General features: G+C 45.8%; 1 protein-coding gene across 1 annotated transcript in view; it reads left to right on the forward strand.

The window, feature by feature from the left end:
* Positions 1 to 24,775, forward strand: part of LOC135821643 (uncharacterized) — a 70,833-nt gene that overhangs the window by 45,813 nt on the left and 245 nt on the right. The window contains exons 21-38 of the mRNA XM_065334641.1: positions 3,544 to 3,630; positions 4,449 to 5,279; positions 6,347 to 6,664; positions 7,863 to 7,949; positions 9,126 to 9,206; positions 9,806 to 9,892; positions 11,373 to 11,744; positions 12,267 to 12,590; positions 14,091 to 14,174; positions 15,216 to 15,302; positions 16,707 to 16,787; positions 17,469 to 17,555; positions 18,296 to 18,673; positions 19,961 to 20,275; positions 21,629 to 21,712; positions 22,755 to 22,844; positions 23,167 to 23,256; positions 24,562 to 24,771. Coding sequence (XP_065190713.1) covers positions 3,544 to 3,630; positions 4,449 to 5,279; positions 6,347 to 6,664; positions 7,863 to 7,949; positions 9,126 to 9,206; positions 9,806 to 9,892; positions 11,373 to 11,744; positions 12,267 to 12,590; positions 14,091 to 14,174; positions 15,216 to 15,302; positions 16,707 to 16,787; positions 17,469 to 17,555; positions 18,296 to 18,673; positions 19,961 to 20,275; positions 21,629 to 21,712; positions 22,755 to 22,844; positions 23,167 to 23,256; positions 24,562 to 24,771 — 3,693 coding nt within the window. The remainder of the gene's footprint in view (positions 1 to 3,543; positions 3,631 to 4,448; positions 5,280 to 6,346; positions 6,665 to 7,862; positions 7,950 to 9,125; positions 9,207 to 9,805; positions 9,893 to 11,372; positions 11,745 to 12,266; positions 12,591 to 14,090; positions 14,175 to 15,215; positions 15,303 to 16,706; positions 16,788 to 17,468; positions 17,556 to 18,295; positions 18,674 to 19,960; positions 20,276 to 21,628; positions 21,713 to 22,754; positions 22,845 to 23,166; positions 23,257 to 24,561; positions 24,772 to 24,775) is intronic.

A 24,775-nucleotide genomic window follows, 5' to 3' on the forward strand; every position in this document is an offset into this window, starting at 1 on the left:
CACAAGCAAGCACCTTACCACGTCGCGTCAATCCGAGCCAATGGAAGTTCCCTTCACAGAACCGTAACGTTTAGCGCGCAAAAGCAGACGTTTCAGAATGCCACAAAAAAAACTCAAGCCCAGATTCTCTGTGTCAGTAAGTGAGACAAGGCTTCTTAAATGGCTGACCATGCGCAAGTAGTGCTCTGCCCTTGTGTGTGACATCAGCACGATGAGGACTGTTGTGCATTTGTGTAACATGTGTCCTGTGCCAGCGTAAACTGTGCGAACAGGGCTTGTGCTAATAATGTGCCACCATGTACGATGTGACCTTGCTATGTGCAAACATCGTATTCAAGCATTTCTTGTACGCACAATGGACAGCTTGCGACAGCTCACGACAGGCAGATTCTTGTCGCAACTGTCGCAAATCGCGTGTTGCGTCGCAGAAAGTTGTATTCGGCCTTTAGAGAGTAATGCAATTGACTTTTTGTTGTCCTGTTCTGCACAGAGACCTGTGAGACCGGTTTTCTTGGACCAAACCTGAGTTGTGTATGCAACCGCACCTCAACCTATGGTCAATATTGTGAAAAGGGTAAGACACCGAGCCATTCGGGTTTTTGTTTTGTTTTTATCTGAGAATGCGCATGTGAAAGTCATGGAAAGCCTTGTACCTTGGATGAAGCATTTGCTGGAGATGGCTGACATTACCTACGGCTAATTGGTTCTTATATTGTGTTAACTCGTGCCCAAAGGTGTCATTGATTGAGTGCGAGCAGGCAGTACAGTCTGAGCAACACTGGCCCAATCGAACAAAGCAACGGTGTAGTACGCAAAATGCACGCATGTCGTACAAAAATTCTGTGAAGGCTGCCAAAAACGCCAACGTCCATTTCCACTCCAGCGACTCCCGGATTCGGCCAGATCAGGCCAATTGATCACGCACTTGCTCGGAACGCACTTGCTCGGGATTCGCCCTGTCGATCATGCCCACCTCAGTCAAATGTTTGAAATCTTTTATTCTCACGAGTGTTGTTGTTGTTGTTGTTGTTGTGGTTGTTGTTGTTGTTGTTGTTGTTGTTGTCGTCGTCGTCGTCGTCGTCGTCGTCGGCGTCGGCGTCGTCGTCGTTGTTGTTTGAATTCTCTATTCTCACGATGGTTGTTCACCAAGTTCACCAAGTGAACAGGCATTTCTGCCTTCTCACCAGGTCCGGAGACCTAGTTCCGAGTAAATGATAAATGTCTCGATTTCCACTAAGCATAGAGTAACATCCCGTGCATTTATCTATGCCACTCCGTGCATGCGTTTATTGATGGGCGTTGCAGCATGCACGTGCTTGAATCAGGGTCAGTGTGACAACAAAGGTGAATGCAGCTGCCCGAAAGGATTCACCGGAGACAAGTGCCAACTCAGTAAGTAGAAGAGATTTAGTTTTCTTCAAGTATTCTTTTTCAGTTCCCTTGGGATTTTCTAATCATGCACTGAGAAGTACTTTGACTCACTAATGAAGGAGTCCACGCATTTTGGACGTGATCGTACAAGGCATATAAGAAATTCTATGGCAACAGTCCATGGTAACCATGTAAACAAGGTGTGGAATTTTGCATTCCACTGCCATGGCAATCGATATGCCATGGTCGAAATTCACTTTGGACGGAGTTGCAAGCGCTCCGACAGGAACATGGCGCCCATTTTGACAATTGATAAAATTGCACATATGCAATGCCCTGGATATAGTCTTGCATTTGTGCCATTACTTTGTCCTACAAGGACCTCATCTCAACAATTGTTTCAACAAGATTCTCAAGGAACAGCACTTTTGCAGCGCGATTTCTTGGGTTCTACCGGTAGGACGCGTGGTCTTACCGGTAGGACGGCATGCAAGCTATCATTAACATTCCAGAATCACGGGTGGTCAATATCAAAAACAGAGAGGTTCCAGGCTGTCCAAGAGAGTGCTCAATACCGAGTGGTAGAGCTGGTTCAAGCAATAGGAGGACAGAGGAAGTGTTTTTACTCAGAGTTTCACACACTAAGCGATCATCAGAAAACAGCTGTTTTCTGATGATCGCTTAGTGCGTGAAACTCTGAGTAAAACACTTCCTCTGTCCTCCTATTGTTTGGTGGTCAATATCATTCCGGAATTGCCCAACCAAATGCAACCTTAGGTTGCGTTTGGTTGGGCATTTTCAGAATGTAAATGAGAACCATTCTGGAATGGGAATCGGCAAGAATCACCTGACCAAACTAACGCGCCAGAATCAATTAGGAATCACTTGACATAGCAATTCCATGATGTCGTTGTGGAACGGCGGCTGTCTTTTCTTTTACCCGACTCTAGTTTCCTTGAGAGAGTCAAGGTACTTCTGAGTGCATGATTTGGTGCTACATTGTTTGGCTCGTCGCAGCCATTATCATTTTTGATTCCGGAATGAGAATGATCATTCCAGCATGTGAGGTGGAATGATCATTCTCCAAAAAGAATCATTCTCAGCGATTCCCATTCTGGAATCATGTGGAATGTGACCAACCTAACGCACTTTTTTGACCAGCCAAACGGGCGAGAATGATTCCGAGTGATTCCAAGTGATTCCCATTTGGGAATGTGACCAACCAAACGTAACCTTAGTCTGTCTGACTTCGTGTCTGGCTGATTTACTCTCTTCCTCTTCTTCCCCTTCCTTGCGATGTGTGATGCAGTTGTGTGTACGCACCCGTGGGTGAAAAAGAACAAAGTATGCGAATGTACGGCCAGACTAGATGGACCTAACTGCACAGAAGGTAAGTGCTGAAGAAAGCTGCTGTAATGTATGTAGGCATTATTATTATCTTTATTCTCACGGTGGCCGTAGCCAATAAGAGAGAGACAGTACTATGTGTTATCAATCAGAGTGGGTGCAATAAACCGGGAGAAACAGTGGCTAGTGGCAGCCGTGGTTTGGGTGCTTCATAGTAAAGACGAGGAAGGAAGTATATCCATTGCGAGGGCAGGTAGGCGACAGACCTTGATTAAAATACTATACCTATGCTGGGCTACATAGGCATGTCAGAGAATGTATGACCTATGCTCTCACGCATGCTTGAATGTTGTATTTTGAAGAGAAGAAAACAACTTCCGAGTCCTCATGCGGGCTTCTCCGACCTATTCTGCAACATATGCTCAGTTTGTAGCCGGAATGTGATAATTTTAAACTGATTGGGAGAGCATATGGCGGCTACAAGAATTCTGGCTAATCTGAACACTGCAACTAGATTACACCAAAAGGGGCGAAGAAGCTACAATATTGTGTTGCATTGTAAAAAAAACTGGTCTAAGCTACAAATTAATACATCTCTGCACTTGAAGTGTAAAGCAGCGTACACGGAAGTCAATGCTGCGCCCCTACCCCTTCGGCAAAATATTGATATGGGGAGTTGGACACCCTTGTGAGTGGTTAAAAGAGCTGGTTTGAGGCGTCCATGATGATGGGCAAGGGCATGTGAACAATTTCTCGACAGTCCGTTATTCTGTTTCTTTTCGTGTGCTTTGGAAAATGCGTGAATATTCCCAATCACTGCTGCAGCATGCAAATGCTTGAATGACGGCCAGTGCACTGAAAATGGCACCTGCATCTGCCGGAAAGGTTTCCATGGAGATCAGTGTCAGCACAGTAAGTATGTGCCGTATGAAGTAAATCCCTGTTTTGTTGATGTGTTCTGGAATATTGTAAAATGCCTAATGTTTGCGACGGATTAATGTTCGCTATTTTCGCGAGAAGAGCGTAATGCGAATATTAACCAGCGTGAAATCGAGCTTCAACAGTGGGTGTATGTAGGTGGCCCCTGTGCTTCGCGACCTTTTGCCATCGCAAATTTGTTGGTTCTAAGAAATCGCGAAAATTTAGTGGCCCGAATATTGGGCGATTTGCAGTAGTTGAAAGCTCGGCTGCTGTTCATTATGATTATTTTGGCTGTGAGCTGCGCTTGGTGGGTCTCTACATTTGTGGCATTCTCCATCCGCACGACGTACACGCCAGTGTCCGAGTTCACAAGGCCCACCGGCACTATACAACAGGATAGCTAACTCCATGGACCTGCAAGCGGAAAAGTCTGCAGGAAAAAAATTGACTGCCATCACCAGAACTACAGTAAAACCTGGTTTAAACGACCACTCCACGGTGCAAGCAAAAGCGGTCATTAAAGCTAGGTGGTCTTTAGAACCAGGTCCCACAGTGTCTGTGTAGAACTATCAGTGCATGGAAAAATGGTCCATGTTAAGAGCAGGTGGTCGCTAAACCCAGAGGTCGCTTACACCAGGTTTTACTGTATAGCTGTGATGGTCCGATGATATTTCTGATCATTGTAGTAAAAAAATTCTGAAAAGGACTGCGGTATCCCTACTGAGCAAGTGTACGTCTTGTTAGGCTGTGGTCCAGTTGCGTGCTATTTCACCTGACCGTGTCTTGCATGTGTACTGTGTTATGTTCAGCTTTCAAGACAAAGTGCCTGGGTACAGATAAGGCAATGTACACCTGGATGGCTCTCGCCGGCTTGCCGTGTCATCCACACCTCGACGGTGACAGCTGCCAGAAGAAAACGAACTTGACGCATGCCCGCCAGATGTGCAAGAGAAGAGGATACGACGTGGTAGACTATAATGCCTTCACCAGTCAGACGCTTGGCGTGCGAGACTGCATGGAAGAATTGCTCAACAAGATGATGGCAAGCAATTTCAACAGCCCTATCACAATATGGACATCTTTCTTGAGGGATAGCAAGCATGTCATGTACAAGGAGGGCAAGAACAACTTAAGAGAAGAGTTACATGATAGTAGTGGATCAAGCGAGATGATGGCGAGCGGTCACAGCAACCCTATCTCCCTATCGTCAGGGCAAGAACTAGTTAAGAACAAGCTACATGATAGTAGTGGAGCAAGCCATCTTGATGGCGAGATGATGGCGAGCGGTGACAGCAACCCTATCATCCTATCGTCAGGGCAAGAACTAGTTAAGAACAAGTTACATGATAGTAGTGGAGCAAGCCATCTTGATGGCGAGATGATGGCGAGCGGTGACAGCAACCCTATCTTCCTATCGTCAGGGCAAGAACTAGTTAAGAACAAGTTAAGAAAGGAGTTACATGATAGTAGTGGAGCAAGCCATCTCGAGATGATGGCGAGCGGTGACAGCAACCCTATCTCAATATCGGCATCGCTCGAGGAGGATGACCAAAATATCATATACCAGCAGGGCAAGAACGAGTTAAGAGAAGAGTTATATGATAGTAATGGAGCAAGCCATCATGATGTCATCTGCGAAGGTAGGCTTTTGCATTGTGATCATATGAACGAGTGAGAGAAATGTTGAGTAGCCAGGGACGAATGGATAGGGTAGGCACGGCAAGAGTTATTACAACCGAGGTTTCTGAGTTCAATTGGAAACTGATCGTTATAGCCAGGTTCAGACCCACACACACGGAACCAAGAGTACATAACCCCCCAGAGTGTGCAACGCCGATCCAGCTCTGCATCGGGTCTTGGTCGAGCGGAATCGGATCTTCTGATGTCATTCGTACACTCCACGCCAGCGCAAGGCCAGTCTCGAGGCAGGGCACCATTGTTTTTGATCCGAGAGTACCCGCGACTTCCCGGGTTCCCCTCAGATGTGTACGGTATTATGACGCAAAGATCCGATTCCGCTCGACCAAGACCCTATGCGCAGCTGGATCAGGTGTTGCACACTCTGGGGGGTTATGTACTCTTGACGGAACCAATCGAAACACTTCTGTCATATGCTTATGTAACCCGGCGTCATACTACTCCCTTCGTTTGACCACCGAGTAATCCGCAACTATGGCATGGTGCTGCTCAATGAAGTCTCCCCAGCCCCATAATTAATGACGTCAACTTGAAAGTCTGTCGGGAGAGCAGGGTATGTGGAAGTTGCACACTCTGGGGGGTTATGTACTCTTGGTATAACCACTGGGTGATTCCCAACTATGGCACGGTGCTGCTCAATGAAGTCCACCCAGCCCCATGCCTGCAAATATTGGCCGACACCTGAACCTGTCTCAGAATAGGGGTGAAATGGTAGCATTGACCTTTCCATTAGACCGGGTTTTATTGAGCATGACTAGATTGTGAGCACCTGTTATTTAGGTTTATTTCATAACTTTTGTCAAAAAGGCAGAAGAGACCAGAGAGAATCGGTCAACTCATTGTTGTAATGCTTCGATTCATGCACAAAGTGGAGCTAAGGCAGTCCTTTGCTGGATTGCTCCATCCTGGTGGTGTTGAGTACTCTAGGCCATCTGGGAATGCTCGCTATTGTCGTTGCGTTTGTTATACATATTCCCTATTGGCTACTGTATGTGCCCTTGTTTTGTAGCCAAGTGGCTTCACGTCAACTCTTCAGTATACACCACAGCAACGCCAGCGCTGAGGCCCTACGTCACAGAGCAATTCGCAGAGGAGGCATGTGAGCAGTACGGACTTCACCTCGTAACCGGGGCCTGGCTGCAAGCACATGGCCATGTATTAATAAGAGAGAGATTCCTAGAGAGATTGGCTATTCGGCAAGCACCTTATCACGTCAAACCAATCGTGGTGAACGGCAACTCCCTTTACAGAACCGTAACGTTTAGCGAGGGAAAACAGAGGTTTGTGAACACCACAAGCAATCACCGAGCCCAAATCCTCTGTGTCAGTAAGTGGGATGTCTTGAACTTTTAAAAGCAACGCGATAAAATTATAGCATTTGCCTAAGAACATGCCTTGAGACGACTTGTGTCAATGCGGCTTGTGCTAACAAGTCCTGTGATATCTAATTCAACAGGTGTGGGCGGGGGGGGGGCTCAGGGAATCTACAGAATGTCATTTAGTATAGCACATAGTGTTGTGGGTACATGTTTGGATAATTTGAATACCCCGACGATTGGAAGTTCTTCCTTGGCTTTTTGGGGTTCGAATTATCAGGATTCCACCTTACTATATTTAAAATTAAACGACTGGTTTACAAGTTATGCGTGTTGTGTCCAATATCAGCATGATACGGGTGAGTCAGAACATGCAGCGATTAGCAGAACACTGACTGATGTGATACTGGCATTCAACGACCTAATGCTTCGTATTGGAATGCGTTAAGCTGTGTTCACAACTGGCGCGTGGACGCGGTACGCTTGCGGTTCAAGCGTGCCCAAACGCGCTCAGCCTTTCACAAAAAACAGCAATCCGAGTCGTATTTAGCGCGTGCGACACCTTCGAGTACTAATTTTTTGACCCCGTCAGTCAAAGTGACTGGCATGTACGCTGGTATGCGCCTGATACGCGCTGAAAATTCCAACATGTTGGAATTTCCATTTCGGCGCGTTTCCGTACGCATGGCGCCCCAAAAGCCAGCAAAAATACGCACAAACGCGTGGTTTCACGCGTACACGCGCCAGTTGTGAACACAGCTTTAGTTAGGAACTATTATGAACGTGACTGTATCCTGCTTATATCGTTAGTATTTGACACAAAAACGCATAACTTGTAAACCTTGGGTCCTCTCTTTTAATTTTTTAATCCTTGCCTTTCCATCCGAGTCTGACCTATTATTATTATTATTATTATTATTATTTAAATTTTGAAATGGGCAATCCCCACAGGCGAATTGTATCATATTTGTTTATGAATGGCTGTTACGAGTAGATCCACTAACGGTTACATGTGTTTTTGTCCTAGTACTATTTTCGAGTGCTGGCTTCAGTGCTTCAACAGTGTTCACGCCCCAGTTTTCTTGCAAGCGGAAATTGCCTGATAACTTGGTGTAGTCTAATTTCTCTATCTCCACTGCTCATTGCGTAACCAAACCGTGTATTTTCTCTGCTTCACACCATGTTGCGTGTATGCGGTGGCTCCTGCAGTGTGCAAGTGTTTGAACCAGGGTCAGTGTGACGACAAAGGCAAATGCATCTGCCCGAAGGGATTCACCGGAGACAATTGCCAGAAGGGTAAGTAGAAGCAGGCGTCCATAACCCCAAGAGTTTGCAACTCTGTACATGGGGTCCGCGCGGCAGAATTCCAACATTACGTCAAAAATTTTGTACACGTTCGTTGCGCTTGTACTACTCCCTGGTGCCAAACAAAAAATCCAAGCACCGCGGAATGCAGAGTTTTGTCCTCTGTGCCTCAGCGGCATGACGTTATGTTGGAATTCCGCCGCGCAGTGGGCCTACAGCAGCCAGACCCCAGTTGCACACCCTTGGGTTGATGGACTCTTGGTAGAAGTGAATTTGCTTACCGATCTGAACACTTCTTCTTCTTCTTTTGACATGTACATTTCACATTCACATTTCTCTCGCATGTTTGTCACTGTTTGTCACTATTGTAATAATGCATGGTTAGTACTCTTGCTTGCCATATTAAAGTTGCTGTCTCCGAAACGCTTTTTTGAATAGATGATATGCCAAATAACGCGCAACTAGACTTGAGAGGGTATCGCACACAAGTTGCATACAAATTATACTACAATGTGTACATGGTAGGCCCTGAGCTCTGCAGGAATGCAAGTCACAGGTAACCGTCTAACTTTGAACTTTGTATGCAACTACTCTGCAATGCCCTCTGAAGTCTAGTTGCATGTTATTTGGCGTATCATCTATTTGTTTACTTCAAGTATTTGCTTTACATTGTATGCAATTCTCAAAGCATACCTTTCGTGTGAACATGGCCTCCCCTGACTGTGTGTAGGCTTTGGAGTTGTTCCGGTTGGCCCTGATTGTGCAGGCCTTGTTCTAGTTTCGATTTTGAGTGAAAGTCGACAGAACAAGTATACCGTTTCATCAAGTTCTTGCTAGGAATAAGAACACAGAACACATGTGCATCACCAATCCTGCTATTTTTGTGTGGTCAAAACGCTCATTCGTCCGCAATGAGTTACATTTCCCTGGGCAATTGTCCAGTCTCTTTCCTCTTGAAGCTGCATGGGCGCCTTGACCCTCGAGGGGTGGGGTATTCCTATAGATGTGGAAAACTCGGCCTCTAGTCGCACGCAAACTGTGCATGTTTTTCCTCTTATACTAGTAAAATAAATAATAAGTTATTTTTCCCTCTGTCTGCTTGTCTGTCCATCTTGTGTCTGGCTAATCTCTGGCTCTTCTCCCTCTTCCTTGTGATATGCGATGCAGTTGTGTGCACACATCCCTGGGTGAAAAAGAACAAAGTATGCGAATGTAAGGCCAGACTAGGCGAGACTAACTGCACGGAAGGTAAGGGCTGAAGAAAGCTGCTGTAATATATTATGTGCCTGCGTGTCAAAGAATGTATGACCCATGGGAACATACATGCCGTTGTAATTATTGTATTTGAAGCCAAAGAAACACTTCCGAGTTTGTATGCCGGATTGCCCAACGTACTGTGACCTTAAAAGTGGCTGGAATTTTGTTCTATCCACGTGCAATATTAATATTATTATTATTATTATTATAGACAACACCTCATGGCATGAAAAGAAAATCAGCCAGTACGGGAGATGTGGGTGTTAACCAACCATATGATACATATGGGCATCAGTTAGTTTTTTTTTCTTCTCCTCCCCTTCTCCCTTCCTTGCCGTGGTTGGCTAACACCCTCTCTCTTTGTATTGGCCGGTGTTCTCACTGTGCTATGAGATGCTGTAATGAATAAATAAATAAATAAATATACGTGGGAGTGTTGTAATCTGGTTGTTCATGTAGCTATGTACTGGTCGGTACAATGTCATGATGATCAAGATACATGTGACAATGTCTCGAGAATCCGATATGCTATGTCGTTCTGTCACTATTCGTTTGTTTTTGGAAAATATGTGCATACATCACTGCTGCAGCATGCAATTGCTTGAATAATGGTCAGTGTACTGAAGACGGCACCTGCCTCTGTCCGACCGGATTCCGCGGAGACCAATGTCAGGACAGTAAGTGTTTTGTTTAGCTATATTTTTCTTCACCAGAAGCACAGGCAAAATCTGCCTTCTCACTGGGCGTGTTGCCACAGTTCTCGCAAAATGATGAAGATAGTGATAATGATAAGAAAAGGAGGAGAGGAAAATGCAATCATGAACAAAGCCCAAAGAGAAGACGGAAACAAATCAATGAGGGTATCTGCAATGTGAAGTGAGTATGTAACACCACACCCGCACACATTCACTTAAAAACACACATACACACACACATACACACACACCTACACATACACATACACATACACATACACACACACACACACACACACACACACACACATACACATACACATACACACATACACACATACACATACACATACACATACACATACACACACACACACACACATACACATACACACACACACACACACACACACACACACACACACATACACATACACATACACATACACATACACATACACATACACATACACATACACATACACATACACATACACATACACATACACACACACACACACACACACACATACACATACACATACACACACACACACACACACACACACACACACACACACACACACACACACACAAACACAAATGCACGCTGGCTCATGTACAATTGCTCTACCCGAGCAGAGCAGTAGTGCTGGACTACAAATATTGCTTTTCAGCAAACTCACAGTCAAAGCCGTTTTCTTTTTCTTTTTTTTTAAAGAAGAATGGCTTTGGCACCTCTCTGTAGATGCTTGTAGCAAAAGGTTCCTTCCTAAGGGCGTGCAGACTCCATTGTAGGCACTTCATATTCCACACAGTTAGTATCATAGAGTTATGCTAAAATGATGTGACGTTATTGGACTCATTTACCCACTTACCCACTGTTTACAGAAAAATGGGATTAATTGATTCCAGTGCATTTGTCTCCACAGCATATGATCATAGTGGTCCGGAATTCCAGAAAGAGAATTGAAATGTACTCACCATATTGTCGTGTATTACCACCGAGCGTATTTCTGTGGAAGCCAATTTCAGGGCTAGGCCGTTCTATTCACATTCGTTCTCGTAACACATTTATTAAATGTATATAAAGTATTGATTTGGCATGGTTATTCTTCAGTCACGGCTTTCCACTGATGATTGTGACAAGAAAATCGATTTTGGTAAACCTTCATGACTTTGTTGTAGTGTGGCGATGACAGCAGAATTTGTTCTCTTTATAGCTATTTCTCATATTTCAGGACATAAATGAGAATGTGTGGGTGTGACTTTCACAGGCCCCAAATATAGGGAAGGATTCGTTACCCACTAGCAAAACTACGGGATTAACAGCTTGTCCTTATGGTGCTTCAACCTTGAAAATTTGAACACAAGTCGGACAGAAAGGGTTTTTTGGCCACCGTAATATTTTTCTCCTGTACCTGAGTATGTTGTACATGTCTGTGTACTGTGCTGTGTTCAGCTTTCAGGACAAAGTCCCTGGGTACGGACAAGGTGATGTACACCTGGACGGCTCTCAATGGCTTGCCGTGTTATTCAGGCAGCTGCCCGAAGATAACCAGTTGGATGGAAGCCAGAGACGCGTGCGGTGATAGGGGATACCAGCTGGTCGACTTTAAAACCTTCACCTGGCTCGGTTCAAAGCTTGGTGTGCGTTACCGCGTAAAGTCATTGCTCCACGAGATGATGGCGAGCACTAACAGCAGCGCGATTACGATATGGACATCATCCGAGTACTATCGTCGGCGTATTATTTACAAGCAGTACAAGAACAAATCGAGTGATACAATATTTAGTGTTCATGGGTCCGGCCATCACAATGTCATCTGCGAAGGTAAACAAGCGAGAATGCTGAGTAGCACACAGTGCATGGACAGGATATGTCCAGTGATAATGACGAGACAGGAAAGTGTGAAACAAAGAGACAACAAGAGTGCAGCAACCTGACCGTTATTGCCAGTGTCAGACCCACACATGCGTAACCAATTAGTTTTATCTGCGAAGAAACATTTCATGTGTATGCTTGTGTCATAACCTGATGTTATGCTACTCCCTTGGTAGAACTGCTGAATGATTTGCAAATGTGACACGGTGCTGCTCTATGAAGTCTGGCGAGCCGCAGGCCTGTGAACATTGAACTACTCACTAGTTGTGGGCACATCTGTATCCAAGAGATCGGGTGTCATCAAGCACGATATTAAATTCACGATAGCAAGAATTTCAGTCGTCTGAGGACTGCTTTAGCCTTGCTATTTGCACGAAACGCAGCGTTGAAGCAATAATGATGCCGCTTGTCTTGGTTCTCTTCCGCCTATTTTTGTTTCTACCCGCAACTGTATATGCCCTTGTTTTGCAGGCAAATGGCGTCACATCAACGATTCACAATACGCTGCCGCAACCATACCGCAGTATCACTGTATCAGTTGGCAGTATGCAGAGAACGCATGTCAGCAGTACGGACTTCGCCTCATAACCAAGGACTGGCTACAAGAACATGGCCATGTGCTAAGAGAACGCTGGCTAGAGAGATTGGCTTTAAATAAGGCCGACGGATTAGGTTACCACGTCGCGCCAATCCTGGTCAATGGTCAGTCCCTTTACAGAACAGTAAAATTTAGCAGACAACATGTGACGTTTAAGAATGAAACAAGCCAGGAGAATGCCAAGATTCTCTGTATCAGTAAGTGAGAGGATAATAAGTGACTGTCTTCTGCAATGGCTGTCCATGCACAAGCTGTGTTTTGTCCCTGTTTGTGCTGCTAACGTGATGAATATAGTTGTGCGTTTGTGTAAATATGTCCCGTTGCTACATGCACTGTATGAACAGGGCTTGTCCCAACAATGTGCCCACTTGCAATGTGCTAGCATGTAATCTCCCAGCATTTCTTGCACCCACGGTGAATCACAACATTGAGAACACTCCCAGAACTGAGATTCAGGCTGTGTTTCTTCGGTGTCTTCCCAGGGTAACTCCGAAGTAATTCCAGCATTTTTTGATTCTAATAAGGTGTTGTTTGGCGCCAGCTGCATTATTCATTTGGCGCAATATCAGTTTGTGGCAGAGACGGGGAGATTTTACTCCCTGGACTCCAATTGCGCGGACTCAAAAATGCATGCCAAGCTGAAGTTGGACGTGCCGTCAGGTTTGAGAGAATGTACCGACAACTTTTTGTTGTTGTCAAGAAACAGGGGGAAATCCCATGACTGTCACCACGTGAGGAGGTGAAAGTTTCTACCTGACGTAAAATCCCCGGTGAGGGCCGTTACCCTACTATTTGCCGACGGAGCTGCGAACGTTCCCATGCAAATAGACCTTTCGATTGCTCAATTCCTTTCACGGAAAGCCGAGTTCCGATCATTTTAGCGTCCGCAGTATGCAATGCACAGTAATACGGATCTTGTTGGAAGTGTTGGGGTGGTAGAGGTAATCGGCACCCATCAGAGCATATGTCACATTCAGGTGTTTGCATTGGGGTAATATTTTGGTGCAATACTTTAATAATTAAACTGCAGCTATGGAACGCGCTACACTCACCCCTGGTCGGCGGAGCTTAATGGGCCCCACCACCACACTCCATCATTCACCCCAGTGTCTGGAGATATGTGGATTTTGTAGAAAAAACTCCAGCTCCTTGACTTTACCCAAGAGCGACGATTTTGAAGAAGAAAAAAGGCCTTGCTGTCATACATCCTGTTCTATGGCACCGTGGGAGTAAAAGCCAAAGAACAACTCATCTTGTTCCTTTAATTCTGTGTGACAGGTTTTTTTAAGATAAGCTTTTATCCCCATTCTAGTGTTATACTAATATCAAGAGAACATAACCCCCCAGCGTGTGCAACTCCCACATACCCTGCTGTCCCGACAGAATTTCAAGTTTGGAGTCATTATTTATGACACAATGCTCCTTGCGCCAGTGATTTACAACATGTGTACGGGTGTCAACGCATTACACGTTTTTTCTTTTCAATAATTTGTACAGGATCAGATCGGCTTCGGTCAACCACAGGTTCCGGATTCGTCTGATAATCCGTGTACAGTGCGCATTGCATCATCAAAATGAAATTCTGTCGGGACAGCACCCATAGTCGAGTTGCACACTCTGAGGGGTTATGTACTCTTGCTAATAGAGACTGCATAAGAGTAATCCAATATCGACTTTTATTGTCTTTTTCTGCACAGGGTCCTGTGGGAGCGGTGTTCTTACACCGGACATGCGTTGTGTATGTAACCGCACTATGTCCTACGGTGAAGAATGTGAAAAGGGTAAGACAGCAAGCCATTAGGTTTGTGTGCATGTGTGTGTGTGTGTGCATGTGTGTGTGCATGTGTGTGTGTGTGTGTGTGTGTGTGTGTATGTGTGTATATGTGTGTATACTGTGGATGTGTGTGTATGTGTCTGTATGGGCGCATATGCGTATCTGTATGTGCGTGTATGTGCGTGTTTGTGTGTGTATGTGCGTGTATGTGTGTGTGTGTGTGTAAGCTATTACAGTGGGCAAAGCCACCTGTCCGGTTGGTCCTGCTTTCACCGGACCACTTTTCGGGCCAAGGTTTCCTTTTCTCTTTCTATAGAGCTGATAGGAGTTCAGTACTATGTGCATTATGTACACAGCACTGACTAGGGAGACCTGCATGTACTGTGCCTTATATGTAGGGCTCTCAGGGACAGACTGGCGGCACAGGGTTTTTTTTGCTTCATGTTGATCGAGTGTCAGAGATGGCTGCGAAAAACTTGAAGGCGTCTGTTCCTGAGCTTTCTTATATCCCCATAGCCAGCAATGTTTTCGCTTCCCAAACATTTGTGTGGGGAAACGAAGCCTGTAATGTGCGCTTGTAAGCCCCAACGGTTCACCATCTGGGCTTTCCTGGATTATGATAAGGGTGCAGATTCAGTTCCTTGCCACATGACTGTCTATGCTTCCGGCCACAAACGCCACATTGGAGAGGTCATTCAGTGCATTTCGCCACCTGAAGACGTCACAAGGCCAGAAGGTTCTAGAATTTTGTCGGCAACCGGTTTTCGTAGATTGCTTATTGGTTAATGACCTAGAGACCATGGCTGCCGGTTGCCGAACTTTTGTTCCCTTCCTCTCTTCTTTCTTGTTGCTTCTTTACACTCTTTGCGTTCCAAGTGTGTATATTTCTTCCCTGACGATTCTTTATGTGAAACTACAAAGTGAGTGCTTTGACTTGAGTTTGTGCGTGATTGCCTCCGAGGGCCAGCAATTACTGCACAGTGACCTCCCGTGCATTATTTCTGTGTCACCCAATCCATGTACGTGCCTTTTTCGCTGGCTGTTGCAGCATGCAAGTGCTTGAACCGGGGTGAGTGTGATGACAAAGGTGAATGCAGCTGCCCTAGAGGATTCACCGGCCGCCATTGTCAACTCGGTAAGTAGAAGTGAATTCGTTTTACTCATTTCATATAGTCGGCGTGGGATTTTCAGAGCGTACATCCATGTAAAAGTGGGGTCCCCTTTACTTTTACATGCACGAGCAGGCTCCGCGATAGGTTTAACAGGGGTGACGGAGAACTAGGACATGTATACTGGTCTTTTTGGGTGCTCGCTTGAAATAGGAGTCTAGGGGTGAGACGAATATTCTACATTGTACCGAATATTCTCTAGACGAATTGAATATGTATCTCCGAAGTAGCACTAACCTCTTCTTCGAATTGGATACCAAATATTCTATAATTTGCCTGTTCTCACGTGACTGTAGCATATGTAGACAGGTCTTTCTGGTTCAGCCTTGTGAGCCATAGTCCCCTTTCCCAGCTAGCCAACCACCGCATTCTACTGCCATGTACTTGAGGTTATCCTAATAGAGAGGTTCGGCACTACGTAAAGCTGAGCAACTTTACCTTAGTGGTGTAAATTTACGACTCTCTACCCAGGTCGACCCGGTCATACACTGCCGCGTTCCAAGCTGCCAAGGGCAGGTACATGATTCGAAAACTCCGTACGGCGGAACACAGGTCCGCATGCAGTGTGACTTTCCGTGCATCGACTATGCTTTTTTGCTCGCGTAATTATGTTATGCGGAACCTCTCTAATGTTGTAAGCAGGGAGTCGTAAAATATCGGTATTTTACGACTCCCTGGTTGTAAGCTATAACCTCACACTGACTCAGTCAATGACTGCAGTATTACTTGCACATGCAAAGTGTCCAAAACCAAACACAATGTATTCAGATCTGAACCGAATGCTTCGAGTTGTTCTCCAAACGAACAATTCCAGAATATTCAGAATTCGTTTCACTCCTAAATGACACAACAACAACAAAAAAGCACGGAACAGTTCTCCGGCCACACTCCAAAATAGCAATTTGTGGCACTCCTGAACTGTGAACTGTTCGTGCTGTCGTCTGCAAGTGCTCTGGTTTGGTCTAGTCTTGTCAAATGAAAAACCTATTACCACCCTTTGTCTTTGAGTTTGTCATGTCACGCTGTGCTTCTGTCGTCATTTTGTTTCTTAGCAAAGTTTCAATTGTCTGAGTGTGCCGAAGGGCTGAGAGCAGTGATGATAATTGACGCTATCTACTGATTGCACTGATTTGTAAACTGCTGCTTGTCATTCCTGCTTTATTATATAAACAGTGCCTACCTTCCAGCAGCAATTCTATCTTTTGGAAGAAGGCCATTATGATCGAAACCCAGATTTATCCATAAGTTTCCCTGGCCCAGCCTCTTTTACTTTATATTATAGTATTGTCTTTAGTCTGCCTGACTCCGTTACCGGCTGATTCACTCTCTCGTGTTCTTTCTCTTCGGTGTGTGCTATGTGATGGATGCAGTTGTGTGCGCAAAACCCTGGGTGAAAAAGAGCAAAGTGTGTGAATGTCAACCTGGACTAGATGGACGCAACTGCACAGAAGGTAAGGGCTAAAGAAAGCTACTGCAATAAGCCCGCGTGTCAAATAATGTATGACCCACGGGTTCATGCATGCTGGAATGGTGTATTCGGAGTCGAGAAGAAGAAAAAAACTTCCGTGTCCTCATGCCAGCTCCTCCAACCTATTCTACCTATATATTCTATTCATGTGGAATAAATAATGCATATTTATGGGGACTTGGTCACTCTCATGAGTTGTGCTATTGTAGCAAGAAGGACCCATGAGTGTGTGTGATCCCCGGCAGCCTAATCGGTAGGGCACTGTCCCGGAAAGACAGGGGTGCTGGGTTCGAATCCCGCTCGTGGATCCTTCTTTTGCAACATTGGCGCCTGGCAATGGCTCGAACCCACGACCCATCGTACCCCCCGCGAGCTAGGTACGACGTGAGGACACAGCCTGTTGGGGCGGGGGAGCAGTGTAGCAAGAAGGACCCATGAGTGTGTGTGATCCCCGGTAGCCTAATCGGTGGGGCACTGTCCCGGAAAGACAGGGGTGCTGGGTTCGAATCCCGCTCGTGGATCCTTCTTTTGCAACATATTTTGTTAAGAGTTAATTTGATGTCTCCATTTGATGATGTTCAAGGACATGTCAAGAATCCGCTTTTCTGTCCCTCTCTTTGTGCTTTTTTGGAAAATGCGTGAATGTTCCCAATCACTGCTGCAGCATGCAATTGCTTGAATGACGGCCAGTGCACTGACGATGGCAGTTGCAACTGCCAGAACGGTTTCCATGGAGACCAGTGTCAGCACAGTGAGTATAATTATGCTGTATGAAGTGAATTCCAGTTTGGTGGCATATTTCTGTGAAATGTGGGAATACCTGTACACATTAACGGGGCGTTCGTTTTTGATATACAGGTTTGAGTAGAAACTATTTCTTTTGGTAAAGGCGTTCGTTTCTTCTACTCAAAAGGGTGGATTCTACTTTCCTCTACCGGCTCTACCAGGAAAAAGTTGGTGGAAGCCGGTAGAAGTTGGTAGAGCTACGGGATTTCCGGCAAGATCAAGGATTTGTACACAACTCCATACAGAAGAGAAACATTTCACGTACATATCGTGTAAACTAATAAATCCGGTAGAATAGCATTTGTCCACTTACCTCTACCTTCTACCTCTATCGGTAGAGTGACTCTACTTTACCAGGTAGCTAAAATCTAACGCAGTTTTTAGCTGAGAGCTATTAGAATGGATATGCTAAGGTCTGATCCTTCCAACAAGGCCAAGATGATGAAAGTCTATGAAGGTGAAATGAGAAGACAAAATGGAATGTTTCGTTCTGAACTGTGGGTAAAACGATACCCGGAGAGAAAGTGCGCTGGAAAGTCAGTTTGCTGGAGGAAGTGGAGCTAAATGGCCGAGTGGTATTTGCATAGGTATATATTATATTTTCAATTGAACTATGGTACCGCTGCCTAGGAAGTGTACATCTTGTTGATGTGTGATTTCTACTTCACCTGACTGTGTCTTGCATTTGTACTGTGTTATGTTCAGTTTTCAAGACAAAGTGCCTGGGTACAGATAACGCAACGTACACCTGGATGGCTCTCGCCAGCTTGCCGTGTCATCCACACCTCGACGGTGACAGCTGCCAGAAGAAAACGAACTTGACGCATGCCCGCCAGATGTGCAAGAGAAGAGGATACGACGTGGTAGACCATAATGCCTTCACCAATCAGACGCTTGGCGTGCGCGACTGTATGGGAGCATTGCTCAACAAGATAGTGACGAGCGGTTACAGAAACCCTACTTCAATATGGACATCGTTCAAGAAGGATGACCAACATCTCATATACCAGCAGGGCAAGAACAAGTTGCCTAAAGAATTGTATGATAGTGATGGAACAAGCCATCATGATGTCATCTGCGAAGGTAGGCTGTTGCATTGTGATCAAATGAACGCGTCAGAGCAAATGATAGGGTAGGAAGTAATACCAAGAGTACATAACCCCCCAGAGTGTGCAACGCCTGATGCAACTCTGCATAGGGTCTTGGTCGAGCGGAATCGAATCTTCTGATGTCATGCGTACACTCCCCACCAGCGCAAGGCTGGTCTCGAGGCAGGGCACCAGTGTTTTTGATCCAAGACTACCCGCGACTCCCCGGGTTCCCCTCAGATGTGTACGGTATTATGACGCAAAGATCCGATTGCGCTCGACCAATACCCCATGCAGAGCTGGATCAGGCGTTGCACACTCTGGGGGGGTTATGTACTCTTGGTACTACTATACATGGTTAGCATTTTAAAGTTCACACTAAGGCAAAACAAACTTGAAAGGCAACTACAACCGGAGAAGAAGCTTCGAAGACAGCCAAAAAATCAATCATGGACGTGGGGACCGCCGTGTAATGTGCAAAATCACACGTAGACCTCCATGTACATCACCACGCCCTTTCGTAATCACTGACATGCCAAAATCCATTCGAATCAAAACAATATACGAAATTCATTGTGTAGTCCTGTCAGGTTTCCATTGGGCTTTGCAACAATCTCTGGCTGCTCCAGCCTCTGGGGTTGGAGTGGTCAGAACATGTTCTGAACACTCCGAAACCAGAGCAGACCAGTGCAGACCAATCAAACGGCCCTGTTCTAAACGATCCTGTTCCGGATCCGACCAATCAAACGCGCCCTAAGAGACTACAACTATAAAGATACGAAGTTCATTTGTTCATCACATTATTATGTCGGCGTCATACGGTTTATTCATAGCTTGGTTAAAACTTCTTTCTCCGGCACCGCTTTAAGTGTAGTTGCGCTCGGTGAAAATAGACCCAAAATGCAAAGCTGGCTGCCCTGGACCAGTTCCGCTTTCATCATTGAATTTGTACATGCGTATGTGGCCGCATTCCTCCCACTTCCACGGCGTCAATGGTCGCGCAAATTGAGGGCACTAAATCTGCACTAAATCGCAACAGTGGCGTACCGCTGGTCACTGAGGTCTGCCCAGCCACAGCCCGGCAAGTACTCAGGGTAGGGCTGAAACGATCACTGAAAAGCGGTTATCGATTACCTTATTTTTTGTTCATTGCACTGACACTGCCATCAGACAATGTTTCATTGAGTATGACTATAGAGTCCAGGGCACCCGTTATTCGAGTATATTTCATTACTATTGTGCCTATTCTCTGCCCACTACTGTATGTGCCCTTGTCCTGCAGCCAAGTGGCTCCGTTACAACGACTCTGTATACGCCGCAGCCACGCCATCACTGAAACCCAGCGTGACTGAGCAATTCGCAGAGGAGGCATGTCAGGAGTACGGACTTCACCTCATAACCAAGGACTGGCTGCACGCACATGGCCATGTATTAAGAAAGCGCTTGCTAGATAGATTGGCTCTTCGGCATGCATCTTACCACGTCAAACGAATCCGAGTGAATGGCAACTCCCATTACAGAACTGTAACGTTCAGAAATCACAGTAATCAGCTTCAAAATTCCACAATCAATCGCCACGCCAAAATCCTCTGTGTCAGTAAGTGATAATGATAATTTAGAGTGGTTTTAACAATGGCTGCCCCTGTGGAAGCAATATTTTATTCCTCTGTGTCCGCAACCAACATAACGAAATAGCATATTATGTTGGTTGCGGACACAGAGGAATAAAACATTGCTTCATTTGCGCCATTACTTTGCCTTATATGTGAAAGACCTCATCCCAACAAATGTTTCAAGAAGATTCTCAACCAAAAGCACTTTTGCAGAGCGATTTCTTGGGTACTACCGGCCGGTGAGAAGGCATGCAATCTGTCGTTATGAAAATGCCTTGAGTGTGAACAGGTTTCGTCCAAACATATCTGTGCCATCATGACTTATACCAATATGCATTGTGGCAACGCAGATTGGAACAACAGTACTTGTGCCAGTATATGATATGCCAACATCCGCGATGCCAATGTCTGCTGTGCCCAAACGTCCTTTACAAACAAATCTTGGGTCAACATGTCCGGTCCCCATATGTCCTATCCCAGCATGTTCTGTCCCAACATGTCCTGTCCCAACATGTCCTGTCCAAACATGTCCTGTCCCAACATGTCCTGTGCCAACATGTCTTGTGCGAACATATCTGTGCCAACGTGAACTGTGCCAACATGTCGTTTACTAGCTTAACCGCACACACCCGGTTTCCACAAATAATATCCGGATAGGCGAGAGACCCGGATAATCGAACACACCTACTGCTGCCCGTATGCACTAGATATGCTGTAAATCGGTAACCAACGATTTTCTTCCGGATGACGAGGGATCCGGATAAAAGAGGACCGGATAAGCGAGGTCTGACTGTAACAGCAATATATTCAAACGTTGGCACTACTTCATGAACGGAGATTTGGGTTGTGTTTTTGTTTCTGGGAGAAAAGAATCCTGTGCTATTCACCCTGCAGACGTAGAATAATGTGATACTACGGGCTCAGAGCCTTACCAAGAGTATGACCTACACTAGGCTACAGCGCTGGCTTAGCAGAAAATGAGTTAACTTAAATCGACAATGACAAGATAACTCGTCACGCACATGAAGCATGGACCACTGTACAAACTGCTTTACATTCGGTGGTGGAAGAAGTGGCAACATACATGTATTGTGTGTATTTGCCGAACGCTTGCTGAGCTGACTGGGTGCTGACGTTGGATCAGGAATATCTGATTAGCGATGGACCTGCAGCCTCCACTGATATGGACCATTCAAATCAACACCCACAGTCCGACATGCCCTGATAAAAAAATTTCACCGTACTTTCCACTCAATTCAGTGTGTTGTGATGCCGCGAGTGTAGCGAACTGTGAACGAGTGATGCAATGGAGCCTTTGTGTTGTCTTTTCTGCGCAGAGCACTGTGCTAACGGCGTTCTTGCCCAGGACCTGAGTTGCAAGTGCAACCGCTCTGTCTTCTATGGCGAATACTGTGAAAAGGGTAAGACTACAGGATAAAACTGTCTAAGTCTGTGTGGATTGTACATGTAGGACTATGGTAAAAAAAAGCTGGTAAACGGGGTATATGTCTATATTTCAGGACCAACAAAATCCGCGTGTGGCTTATACTCGAGGGCAGCTTAATTAAGGCCGATTCACAACACCACTTTCTGCGACGCGATTTGCGACAGTTGCGACTAGAGACTGCCTGTCGCGAGCTGTCGCGTACAGTCGCAAGGCACCTGTCGCAGAAGTTGAAGAAAGTTCAACTTTTGCGACATGTGACGTTCTACATACACAAATGGAGTACAGTTTCTACCCTGGGTGCACATGCAGTGCACGTTCATAGTACTACTAGTGCATAAGGATGTCGCAAACATGAAAAAAAGATTGTGAACCGTGTGTCGCTGTCGCAGCTCGTCGCAGGTGTCACAAGCCGCATGTCGCGTTGCAAGAAGTTGTTTTGTCAATCGGCCTTTAATCGCTTTATACGCAAATGCGGATTTTACTCTGGAAAATACTGTACCTGACCATGTGCTGATATCACGACCGAATTTCCACACCCAGATTTTTTGACACGAATTGCAGCTACCTACCCTATAGTTTGGAAGCTTGCACATCATTGTGAACCTGATGAAGGCAATTTGCCGAAACGGAATAATTGTTGTGAAATGAGTTGAACTATTGCAGTGTTAATGGAAGAGAGCGTGTGGGCTCTACTCTCAACTCTACTCTCAACTGTTTATGAAACTGTTTATGAAACTGCAGGAAGCCTCCCCACTTTTACTACCCTATCTATCGCCGTTAATTAATTTGACCATCGCAGAATAAGCCGCACCCCCTAATTGTTTTGGTTGAACTAGTGATGTGTGGCTTTTATACTCTGGGAAGTCTGGTGCTTGGACAGTCTGGCTCCTATACTGATAACTTGTGTGTGGTTGAATTTCTCCCTTCATGCTTCTCATTGCATAGCATGCCGTGATGCTTTTCCTTGCCATTCCCTGATCTTGTTGCGCATGCATGAATATATCGTATCTCTACAGACGACTGCAAGTGCTTGAACCAGGGTCAGTGCGACAACAATGGTAAATGCACCTGCCCGATAAGATTCTACGGAGAACATTGCCAACTCGGTAGGTAGCAAGACATTCTTTTTGTCAATGCAAACAGTTATTTTCGCTGATTGCATATGAGGCTGAGGTTGTGATTGTTTCTTCAGACCCTGATCAAGATCCAGATCCACTACTACTATATCATTCCGTTTGAATGTGGTGGATCTCCCCCCAGTGCACCTGGGGTGTTGTGTAAACTGGATGTTTAGAAAAAACTGCTTTGACGTGTCGCACCCAATGATGATCATGAATCATGTACTAACCATGCTGTGCTGTTCTGCTGCTATTTGTTGTGCACTGACACAATATGTACGTCATGCACTGCACATAATAACTGCTGCAGAGTGCAAAACATGTCTGAATCAGGGTCGTTGTAATGAAGACGGCACCTGCACCTGCGCTGAAGGATGGATTGGTGACCGTTGCCAGACCCGTAAGTGTCTACGTAATGAAGTGAATACGCTGCATTCCTTTGCTGTGCGTACTGCATGTTGCAGTTACATTTCTTTCGCGTTGTAAATCTATGTGCGGTGAAACACGGTGTGCGGTGAAAAACTACCAGAACCAAAACCCCTACCGCACTATACTACTCGTGTGTTCAGATTATAGTCCACATTTTAAACACTCCTAATTTGCACCCCCCCCCCAAAAAAAGGTCTGTGCTGCTCCCACTCGGGTGGTTAAATAAACCGCGACTTACAGGGTGGATGGGTATAACCTGGGTACGGCTAATAATCAGGTACGGCGATTGTAGTAGTTGATTGCCTGTCGTTGGTTGGAGTAGTTAGGCCAACTTGCATGCATGAATGCCGGTCATCGGCCCCAGCAACTTCTGGTCTCCTGGCTTGTTGCAAAATGCCCATTTTGTGTCACCGGGAAACATAAGCGGGATAACAGATAACAGCGGATTTTGAGAAGTGGAGTGTCCCTGCCTCATTAATATCATCAAGAGTCCATAATCCCCCAGAGTGCTCAACTGGGATGGGGTTGTGGGCCGGCGTAATCCGTGATGTACGTCATTTTTTGGGTCGGACTTGCGTCATTGCATCGACGCGGTCAACTACGGTCCACACTTCCCCTACTCATGATGTCACACTATGATGTCACACTATGACGTGCAACACGGATTTTGCCGTCCCAGATCTGATCAGTGAAGTTGCGCACTCTGGAGGATTATGGATCCTTGATATAATGGTTTGACCTTGCTTGCAGCCGCCGTGAATGGTTTGTCGATGATGTAAGCCGAGTAGATTTATGTCAGGGAAATGCAACTTTTCCACTGGTCGGGTGGAGTGAAGAAATTAAGCTTTCTCCAGTGGTCACTAGAACTAGTTGCAGCTGCACTACGGACACACTACATCACCTGATGTGAGTTTTCGCCAGCACACCCCATAGAACGGGTAGTCAGGCCGTCGTAGATGTTGGATGGGATGTGTTCTGGTCCAATGGATTGAAATAATCAGCTCCTACTCAAGCCCGTCCAGCATCTCGACATAAAGAACAGTATTGGCTGTGGATTTACAAGCCAAAAGTCTGCTCCATCTGTCATGCCGAGCCCCTCAAAGACCGTGAAAGTCCCTAAATAGTACCTCCCATCATTTTTTTCTCGATGTCTGCTGCGGGCATAATTGGCATGCTGCACACATTTTTCTTTGGGATTTTCGAGACTGATTTCTTACTGTCATACCAATGTCAGGCATACTGACCAATGTTGTTGTTGTGTGTTGGTTTAATGCAGGGTGTTTGGACACGGACCCATGTTGCGTGAACAAGCGCATCGTGACACGCCGGGATCACGTCTGCCGCGCCGCCACCAGCGACTGTGACGTGGCGGAGTACTGCGACGGCGAGACTGCCACATGTCCAGAGGACCTGACCGCGCGCAATGGCTGGCCATGCTCCAATAGTCAAGCATACTGCTGGAGTGGAGTTTGCCAATCACGAACTGGCCA

Source organism: Sycon ciliatum, chromosome 7 (genome assembly GCF_964019385.1).
Source record: "Sycon ciliatum chromosome 7, ocSycCili1.1, whole genome shotgun sequence".
In the NCBI taxonomy this organism is placed as follows: Eukaryota; Metazoa; Porifera; class Calcarea; order Leucosolenida; family Sycettidae; genus Sycon; species Sycon ciliatum.